The 10907-nt window shown below is 35.4% G+C and overlaps 1 protein-coding gene across 9 annotated transcripts in view; it reads right to left on the bottom strand.

The window, feature by feature from the left end:
• Nucleotides 1-4989, bottom strand: part of LOC117107153 (cysteine-rich motor neuron 1 protein-like) — a 23508-nt gene extending 18519 nt beyond the window's left edge. For 8 of the 9 annotated variants that reach the window (XM_033248720.1, XM_033248723.1, XM_033248721.1 and 5 more), the window contains exons 1-9: nt 4842-4989; nt 4531-4623; nt 4286-4378; nt 4056-4148; nt 3836-3928; nt 3184-3276; nt 2861-3016; nt 2333-2470; nt 1890-1982 (exon numbers count right to left, since the gene is read on the bottom strand). In XM_033248720.1, the coding sequence (XP_033104611.1) occupies nt 1890-1982; nt 2333-2470; nt 2861-3016; nt 3184-3276; nt 3836-3928; nt 4056-4148; nt 4286-4378; nt 4531-4623; nt 4842-4863 (874 nt within the window). In that variant the 5' untranslated portion in view covers nt 4864-4989. The remainder of the gene's footprint in view (nt 1-1889; nt 1983-2332; nt 2471-2860; nt 3017-3183; nt 3277-3835; nt 3929-4055; nt 4149-4285; nt 4379-4530; nt 4624-4841) is intronic. The other variant, XM_033248728.1, reaches the window with a different exon arrangement.
• Between the last annotated feature and the right edge of the window lie 5918 nt (nt 4990-10907).

Genomic DNA, 10907 nt, shown 5'->3' with positions numbered 1-10907 from the left:
CACTGTGTACGCTGAACAGGCCTATAGATCAAATCCAGACACTATGGAAGGATAGATGAGGTTGCAATAGCACACCGTATCTCAGATGGGATTTCTAGCCGTTGATCCCGTTAAGAGGGCAAGGGATTGTCTCTCGAAGTACTGCCTAATTCCACACTAAAAGAACCACCGAAATAAGTCATGACTTCGTAGGTTATATACAGTGTATTTTACACCGAAAATTCAAGATATGATCAGTGACGTCAACACCAGACTGAATTCAAAATTCTATTAAAAATGCAATAGCAGTGGTCTTATTTTAGTTCAACATCAAATTTAACATAAACTCAAACATTTCGAATTTAAAATAGTAAATAAAAATAGTTTCAACAAAAGAATATAGGGTCTGAGCACTTACTTGGTTCCATGCATGTACGTCCGCAGCCGTTGGAACAACACTTCTCACTCCCTCCGCACGTGGCGTCGCCATTACATGTCTCGACGCACAAGCCAAATGAGCCGTTATTTACAACAGGACAGATTCCATTTTTTTCAACTGCAACAAAATAATTTAAGCTGATTTTAAATTATTACTTAATGTTTAAAAAACGGGGATTCAGTTACAGTATATCTTACTTATTCCAGCGACAATCACTCATACACTGGACAGCACGAACAATTTCATGCCACTAGTAGGCATTAAATAAATTAATAAATGATATTAGTAGACGATCGAATGATAAATTAATGGTAAGTAATAATAATAATTAAGCTATACCCATAAGTAACTAATCAGTAAACGAATCAGAATATGTAAAATTCATGTGGGTTGTTGTAGGTTAAACACGCGATACCAATTAAATATAAGTAGCGCTGCTCAATAGTACCTATATGCTTGAGACTTCCAATCGAAAGAATCGAAAGCCTTTTGATATAAGCCTATTTATATTTCTATACAATTTTTTATTGTGTGTTATATCAGATTTCATTTCAGGTTTTATTAACAAATTCATGTTAAACACTGGTCAATACAGACCTGATATTGGCTCGACACACACATGACCACATCCATTGAAACAACACTTCTTGAAACCAGGGCAAGTATTGTCAGAAGTGCACATGTCTGCGCATGCTCCAAGTGTCCCATTGGTAATATACATTTCTTGGTCCGGACATTGACCATTTTTTATTTCTAGAATTTAATAGTAATGGTAGTAGTATTATAGTAGTAGTATTAAAATAATTTATAAACAACAATGATTATAATAATAATTACTACGGTATATAAAATATAATAAAAATAATGAATTATAATTGCTATATATTACACAGTAGGACATTTTACGCTTGGTTGCTAATGATGAATCCGATCCCCAAGTAGCATCGGGTACTGCAAGTACAAACTCACATCGTATAACACTTTCAATGATCGGATTATAATGATTATGGTAGATGATGATGACAATGATGAAGATGATGAGCATGAATTACCTTTGCAAACACACATATCGCACCCATTCTCGTCCTGTTCGAAACCCTGCTCGCAGTATATCATGCACATAACCTCTGCACACAAGGTGTTGGCTGAAATAATAATAATAATATAATAATAAAAATAATAATAATAATAATAATAATAATAATAACAATAATAAAATTAATAATAATAGGCCTAATAATAATAGTATAATAAAAATAATGAAAATGATGATGATGGTAGATGATGTTAATAAGTATAGTCTATAATAATCATATTGATGATGATAATAATAATATTAATAATAATAGGATAATAATTAATAATATTAATAATAATAATAGGATAATAATTATGAAAATGATGATGATGGTGGATGGTGATAATGATTATAGTGATGATAACGATGGTGATGATGATGATAATGATTTACCTTTGCAAACACACATATCGCACCCATTCTCGTCCTGTTCGAAACCGTGCTCACAGTACATCATGCACATAACCTCTGGACACAAGGGGTTGGCTGAAATAATAATAATGATAATAATAATAATAATAATAATAATAATAGCACACCGTCTATTGGATGGGATTTCTAGCCGTTTATCCCGTTAAGAGAGCAAGGGGTTGTCTCTCGGTGTACTGCCTAATTCCCCACTAAAAGGACCACCGAAATAAGTCAAGACTTCGTAGGTTATATGCGGTGTATTTTACACCGAAAATTCAAGATATGATCAATGACGTCATTACCAGACTGAATTCAAAACTCTATTAAAAATGCCATAGCAGTGGTCTAATAAACTCAAACATTTCGAATTTGAAATAGTAAATAAAAATAGTTTCAACAAAAGAATATAGGGTCTGAGCACTTACTTGGTTCCATGCATGTACGTCCGCAGCCGTTGGAACAACACTTCTCACTCCCTCCGCACGTGGCGTCGCCATTACATGCCTCGACGCACAAGCCAAATGAGCCGTTATTTACAACAGGACAGATTCCAATTTTTTCAACTGCAACAAAATAATTTAAGCTGTTTTTAAATTATTACTTAATGTTTAAAAAATGGGGAATCAGTTACAGTATATCTTACTTATTTCAGCAACAATCACCCATACACTAGGAGCACGAACTTTTTCATGCCTAATAGTCGGTGATATTAAAGAAATTAATAAATGATATTAGTAGATGTTAGATCGAATAATAAATTAATGATACATAATAATCATAATTAAGCTATACTGATGTGTATAAGAGACAGATATAATAGGGCCTAAATGATAGACCCATAAAATCGAAAAATTCGAAAGTCTTTTGATATAAACCTATCTCATTTCTATCAGATTTTATTTCAGTTTTAAGTTTTTATAATAAATTCATGTTAAACACCGGTCAATACAGACCTGATTTTGGCTCGACACACACGTGACCACATCCACTGAAACAACACTTCTTGAAACTAGGACAAGTGTTGTCAGAAGTGCACATGTCTGCGCATGCTCCAAGTGTCCCATTGGTAATATGCATTTCTTGGTCCGGACATTGACCATTTTTGATTTCTAGAATTTAATAGTAATGGTAGTAGTATTATAGTAGTAGTAATAATAATAATTTATACACAACAATGATAATAATAATATATATAATAATAAGTATTACAGTATGTAAATTATAATAGAAATAATGAACTTATAATTGCTATATATTACACAGTAGGGCATTATACCTTTGCATTCACATAAATCACACCTGTTATCGTCCTGTTCGTAACCGTGTTCACAAAAGATATCGCATATAAATTGTGAACACAAGGGATTCACTGGAATTAAATAAACAAAATTTTAAATAATAGAACATATAAAGAATAAAATAAAAAAAGGTAACTGAAATAATGTGTGTAGCATAATGGTAAATCCTGGCTCTCAAAGTAAATGCCAGCAGTGATTTTGTTAACGGATCCTGTCAATGAGGTTCATGTGCCTTCCAAAGAAGACGGCTACTACAACAGTAACCGACAAACGGTACTGGTATTGGAATGGGCATTTATAATGCGCCTAGCCTCTTCCTTGCTGTTATAAAGTGCAGTTCTTCTTTTTCTTTGCCATTAGGTCCATATGCTAAGTGTTGCTGCTGGTAATCAGCGCAGGAACAGACAACCCCACCAGGTACGGTACCCATTTATACTCCTGGAGAGAAGCAATGCAGATAAAGTGTCTTGCTTAAAGACACAAGCGAAAACGAGGTTGGGAAACCAACCGTTCCCGCTACGCCAAACCGCTTTCACAAACTTCTGAATTATAATGCTAATTATCGTCATGAAGTTAATAATATAATGTTTAATAGTAATAAATAATAATAATGAAAGTCAAACAATTTACCTTTGCAAACACACGTGTCGCACCCGTTGTCGTCCTTTTCGTAACCGTGCTCACAAAACATCATGCACATAACTTCTGGACACAAAGGGTTCGCTAAAATGATGACGATGATAGAATAATAACACAACAACAATAATATTGATAATAATAAATAAATAAAAATAATATGATGACAATAGGTTGACTAATAATATATACCACAGATATTGAGACAATTTACCTTTGCAAACACACATATCGCACCCATTATCGTCTTGTTCGAAACCATGCTCACAAAATATCTCACACATAACTTCTGAACATAAAGGGTTCGCTGAAATAAATTAATAAATTAATGTAATTGAAATTGTATATAGCAGACTTTGATTTATAATAATAATTATCATCATGAAGCTAATAATAATAGTGTTATTATTAATGAATAATAATCATAAAGGTAAAACTATTTACCTTTGCAAATACATGTATCACACCCATTCTCGTCCTGCTCGAAACCGTGCTCACAAAACATCATGCACATAACTTCTGCACACAAGGGATTCGCTGAAATGATGAAGATGATAATGATAATAATAAAATAATACATAATAACAACAACAATAATAATAGGTAGGCCTACCCGGTAAATGATATAATATGATTTCAATAGGTTGACTAATATACCGCAGATGAAACCTCATGTTGATACAATTTACCTTTGCAAGTACACATGTCACACCCATTGTCGTCTTGTTCGAAACCGTGTTCACAAAACATCTCACACATAACCTCTGCACACAAGGGATTCACTGAAATTAATATTTTAGAGTATGATGATAATTATCAGTTGATCATATAAAGAGATGAATGTCATCGATGTGACTTGATATAGCGACTTCATTATCACACTGAATTTAAAACCATGGACCTATTAATAGGTCCATGGTTTGTTAATTGTACATTTTACAAAACCAATTTTAATCTCTATCAATAATTTGAAATATAAACAAATTTCCAAAGCACTTACAGGTACCTGGTAGTGGTTCCATGCATGTATGTCCGCAGCCGTTGGAACAACACTTCTCACTCCCTCCGCACGTGGCATCGCCATTACATGCTTCGACGCACAATCCAAAGTAATCGCTATTTACAACAGGACAGGTTCCATTTTTCTCAACTGACAAAAAGAAATACAAAGTTTTTTATTAATTATTTGTTATTTTTAGAAAATATGGTTCTGATTGTAGGCCTACGATTGCACGTTCTTCCCGTTTCAGTCATATTACTTTTTTAGCAATGTCACTCATTCTAAAGGACGGATAGACCATTTTAAAAATATTTTTGGGTTTTCTCCTTCGTTAACCGTAGGTTTATAAGCGGTTTACAAAAGCAAGCTTCAGGGAAGATTGGGAATTTTGTTTAGAATGAAGGGGAGGTATAGCCACCCTATTCAACCCCCTCCTGAATCCGCCACTTCCACGTGTGTGCATGATTGTCGATTCAGGAGATCCAGAAGGGATGCGTACCTTCCACTCCTCCATGAATTTTGGTTTGTGACGCAAAATTTACATATAAGACTTATTATAATAACTGTCTCTTATACACATCTAGATGTGTATAAGCACCATCATCTGCACAGAGTTCTACGCATGCTCCTACGGTTTCATTTGTTCGTGTTTCAGATACTGGACAGTCGCCATGTTTGATGGCTTCGAGAATTATGGAATAAAACAACAACAAATGACTAATAATTATTGACGAGTTCTGCCAAGAATAATTATAAACAGTCACCGTTAGACCAATTTTTATCACGGACTATTACATTTCCAAAGACCATAATCGTGCAACGTAATGATTTTCCCACAACGTAATAATCCTCGCAAACATATAAGCAATAGATAATACGGTGGCCCATATTAGTTTCACGGAAATAACTTCCATACCATACGGCACACTTTATGAAGTCACGGCACGCTTTCAAAATTCACTGCACACTTGTAAAACCAAGGCACACTTTCAAAATTCAAGGCAACAACTTTCGAAATGTCAAGGCAACAACTTCTGAGACATCATGTTGCATAACAACTTCATGGCAACAACTTTCGAAATGTCCGTCGTCAAACTGTCAAAATCACAACTTCCGCCGTGGAAACTACAACTTCCCCCATGAGGTTCATGGAAGAAGTGATAGAAATTTAAATTACTTAAAACTTTTGGCGGCAGGCGGGAACATGCGTCATCAGTCAAGGTAAACGAGACTGAGCGTTGCCGTGACATTTTAAAAGTTGTTGCCTTGAATTTTGTAAGTGTGCTGTGCTTTTTAAAAGTGTGTCTTTTGTGTTTTCGAAATTTGTTGCCGTGAATTTAGAAAGTGTGCCGTGATATTTCGACAGTTGTTGCCGTGACACTTATGGGCACCGTACAAAGATCATCATTGGGAATATGGGCAGTAAACGATCATCGCCGATCAATCATGGGCTGCAGACGCTTATACTTACCGTACTGACGATAACTGGGGAATGACCATCGCAAACCGTAAGTTCACTCTGCCTCGTCAGCCTACAGTACAAGAGAGGTGGCGGCGACGGATCAGTCAGGAGAAAATTACAAAACCAACCACCCCCTCATGCACCCCGTCTTTCGTTCAGCGCCACCACGGAGGCTGCTCATTTTCTGGTCCAAACAAAGTTATTGGTTGCCAATTGATGTTTATCATATGTGAGTTAAAAAAAATATTCAATAATGTTTCGAATTCGATGGTTAAAAAATGTCTTATTGTGGGGTTAGTAGCAATTCCAAATATTTACAATATAATTTTTTAAAGAAGCCTTCATGTAAAAGTTACTTCGAAAAGAAGTCCATCACGAAAAGAAGCCCTTCTCAAAAAGAAAACCATCCAATTAAATGTCCTCAAAAAAGAAGCCAATGGCATCTATCTGAGGTTTAACGGTATCATCATTACAGTAGCATTACAATGTGTTAAGACAACATGTAGACCAGACATTATTTAACCATAATATTTGGAAATACAGTACCCGATCGACGATACGGAACAGAACACTTAATACAAATGAACAATGCCGCGTTTAATGATAAACAAAAACTGTTCTCCAAGACTTTAATGGCTTTAGAATGTTATAGGGTCTATTATTTAAAACATTATAGCTCACCATATGACACCAAAGAGCAACATCAGCATTAGGCCTACGTATACGTAGGCCTAAATTTTGAAAAAAAATAGAATAGAAAGAATACAAAAGTTATCTTTCGGGTTTCATGTTCTGCTCCTGTTCTATTATCCCAGATTTTAAAATGGATCCGAACTTCCTCTTACCACTCGGAGATATCGAAGTCAAGTACATTATAGTTTACATTAATCGATTCGAATCAATTGTTTATATATGCTTTGCTTCTTATTGCCTCTGTGTGTTTGTTGTGAGTGAGAGCGTGTTTGTGTGTTTGATGCCAACGTTGATTCAGTTTGTTCTTCTGTAAAGGGAATAGGCCTACTCTACAGTCACTTTTTGCTCTTTGTTGAATCTCCTCCATGTGGAAAATGCGTGTTATAATGTCTAGATTTAAAATAGCAAAATTACAGTATTGGATACCTATGCATCTTAATCTTAAAAATAAGCTTATAAGCATTGATACTCGTTGAGGTCTTACCTGAAATTATGCTGGACAACTCAATCAAGAACACCAAAGTTAGGAGAGTGCATTTGATAAGTTTCATTTTGGCTTCTATTTCGAACTAAATGCACCACAGTGCATGGTACGGCCTTTATATACACAAACACTTAAAGGTATATAATATTTTGTTGTTGAATAATAAATGAAGGTGGCAGTAAACATTCCGAACAATAGTACATGATCTAAAGTTACTGAACCGGTCGAATTTATTCTGGTGTCGTGATTCGAGTGTGTTTGTATAGAAGTTGAAAGGACAGGTAAATGGGGAAAAGTTCACTGAACAACTTCTGTATAGTTCCTACTTTAATTGAGTGCAGTGGTGGCTATAGGCATATGCCGACAAGGGGGGGGGGCAACGAGTCTGACAGAGGATCCAAGGCGTATGATCGAAAGAAATGATGAAATGAAGAAATAAATAGGCCTACTAAAAAAGTGTGAGCCACAGTACGTCCGAATGAAAACCAACGAAAACATGCTTTGAATTTTAAATGATGTCATTCTTAATCTAAATCAGTACAAAATTCTTAAGTTAATCAAGTGATTTTTTAACAAACGCCCGTGATAGGCCCAATAATAATGTTAAATTAAGTAACGGTCTGTATTGGATTTATCCTGCTTATGGTAAAGCGACAAGGTATTTTGAACTATAATTTTATTAAATAAACTTGAAGGATAGGCCTACATATTTGTTCTTATGCATGATATTTTCAACACAAAACCCAAACAAACTTTAAATTATTTAGTCCTGTCAACAAAATGGAGAAGGGCGATCTCATAAGAAAAGCCTACGAAACAAAAACTGAACTTTTTTAAGCAGTTCAGAAAAGGTGTTCTTTTGAAATGATGTGTGTCAGTGTTGTATCTAGGATAGTGGCCATCGAGGGAGTGGGGACTGAGGTTGGTAGTGGTATTTCCTCCCCAAAATAATAGAGCATTGCTTAATAAACTTTCATGCGCGTATTGTATTACATACCTATGTTCAACCTAAAAATAAAACGAACATTCATGCAATTCTCCAACTCAACTCTCACTCCGAAATTTATCGTTTTACTGACACACCGTTATGACCACTTGTAGGAACACGAGAGTGCTGGAATTTACCAAAGGAACGAAGCATTAAATACAATACACAATCAATTTCTAAAGCACATCTTGACCTTAAAAATTAAATTAAATATGCATTTAGACATGGCCTACCGGTATAACATACGATAAATGTATCAAACAGAAATGGAAATAGCCCCTTAAGTCACATAAATGATACCAGCATTTTAAAAAATTATCCAGTCGGGTTGTGAAAACTGAAAATTAAATGCAAGTTGAAACAGTAGTTTATAAAAATCCCTATTTTAAATGCAACACCAATAGTTAGAATCTACATAAATAATTACACCTCGTATCTTCCTTCTTTTATTTGCACAGACCAAAGATTGGGAATTTTGTTTAGAATGAAGGGGAGGTATAGCCACCCTATTCAATCCCCTCCTGAATCCGCCACTTTCACGTGTGTGCATGATTGTCGATTCAGGAGATCCAGAAGGGATGCGTACCTTCCACTCCTCCATGAATTTTGGTTTGTGACGCAAAATTTACATATAAGACTTATTATAATAATGACTAGTTTACTTACTTACTGTCAAATTATTTATATCTTATGTGATTCATCCACTACCGGTTATCTATGCTTTGTAACATGAAATGTAAGTAAAATGTTTGTTTTTATACCCCAAAAGTAAATTTTTCATGACAAACCGTTTCTGTAATAGCTTTCCCTCATGTAGATGGATAAAGAAAGTTTATCCAATCTAATCCAATCAGAACATTTGTAAAGCGCCTTTCTTTGCAGATACGAAGCGCTGCACCCCCACATATTTAGGCACCTCACAACCCACAAGCAGCCGTGATCATTGCCTAACCCAAGCACAGAACAAGTAAACAAATCAAAAGAAGCAGTGGCAAAGCTTGTAAACATGAGTAAATAATGCAATAAAAATAAAAATAAGAATAAAAATGGGATAATTATTTAAAGAGATGAGTCTTTAAGTTAGACCTAAAGACAGCCACAGATGGTGAAGATCGAATGTGCACTGGAAGGTTATTCCAGAAGAGTGGCGCCTCGCATGAAAAAGATTTGTTACCAATACGCTTGTTAAAGCTAGGTTGATGGAAATTAACATTCAAAGCTGATCTGGTACGAATTTGCTTTTTACGTACAAGTAAAAAGTCAGAGATATATAGTGGGCATAGGCCAGACAGTGATTTGAAAGCAAGAACCATTAATTTAAAATAAACCCTTTGCCTAAAAGGCAGCCAATTAAGTTCACGAAGAAGATGCGAAGTGTGAGTATGAGAGGATCGGATGTTAAAAATAAGACGTGCAGCAGAATTCTGCAACTTCTGTAATTTTAGAGAATCAGCAATTACAGTCAACTCAGAGTACAATGAATTGCAGTAATCAATTCTAGATAAATCAAGTGCACGAACTACTGCATGACAGGAGTCATTGTCGATAAGTTTGCGAATCCTCCATAAGTTACGTATATGGTACTTGGTCGATTTACAAACTGACTGAACTTGATTAAAGAGCGACAGCGTGGAATCAAATGTGACACTAAGATTACGGACCGAGTTAGTGGGTAGAATGTTAAGTTCTCCAAGTGACAGAGAAGCCTGTCTAACGTGATCAAGCTCTAAGTGCCTCTTGAAAGCACGAACAATGAATTCTGTTTTGTTATTATTAAGTTTAAGCTTATTCTTAGCCATCCAAATCTTAACATCCTTGATACATAACCTAAGCCTCTCCAAAGCCAGATCAATAGAAGAGGGAAGAGAAGGGTCAAAATCAAGATACAGTTGTAGATCATCAGCATAAAAATGATATTTAATACAATGACGCCTGATGATGTCTCCAAGCGGACTGATGTATAAGCTAAATAGAGCAAGACCGACTACCGAGCCTTGTGGGAACCCCAAAAGTTAATAAGTGCAGTGGATCTGAGTAATTATCATCAACACAGACACGACAACTCCGGTTGGTGAGATAGGAATCAAACCACCTTAAGGCATATCCTGAAAATCCAAAAGAAATATTTAGACGATTAATAAGGATCTTATGGTCAACTGTGTCAAACGCAGCCGACAGATCGAACAAGACTAACAAGACACCTCGATGTTTATCAATCGAGACAGCAATGTCAGTATACACCTTGAGTATTGCTGTCTCAGTACTATGGAGTGGACGATACGCCGACTGCAAGTGTGTTCAAAAAGTTTGTTTGAAGTAAGATAAGCATTAAGCTGAATCACTGCCGCTTTTTTAATAACTTAGACAGCTTAGATACCGGTCTGAAGTTGCTCAAAACATTGACATCACGGCCAGTTTTCTTTAAAATTGGTTTAACCA

This window comes from Anneissia japonica, unplaced genomic scaffold (genome assembly GCF_011630105.1).
Source record: "Anneissia japonica isolate Jap-2015-1 unplaced genomic scaffold, ASM1163010v1 scaffold287864_len1152817_cov193, whole genome shotgun sequence".
Lineage (NCBI taxonomy): Eukaryota > Metazoa > Echinodermata > Crinoidea > Comatulida > Comatulidae > Anneissia > Anneissia japonica.
The sequence above is the reverse complement of the archived record's forward strand: the minus strand, read 5'-3'. Positions and strand labels throughout refer to the sequence as shown.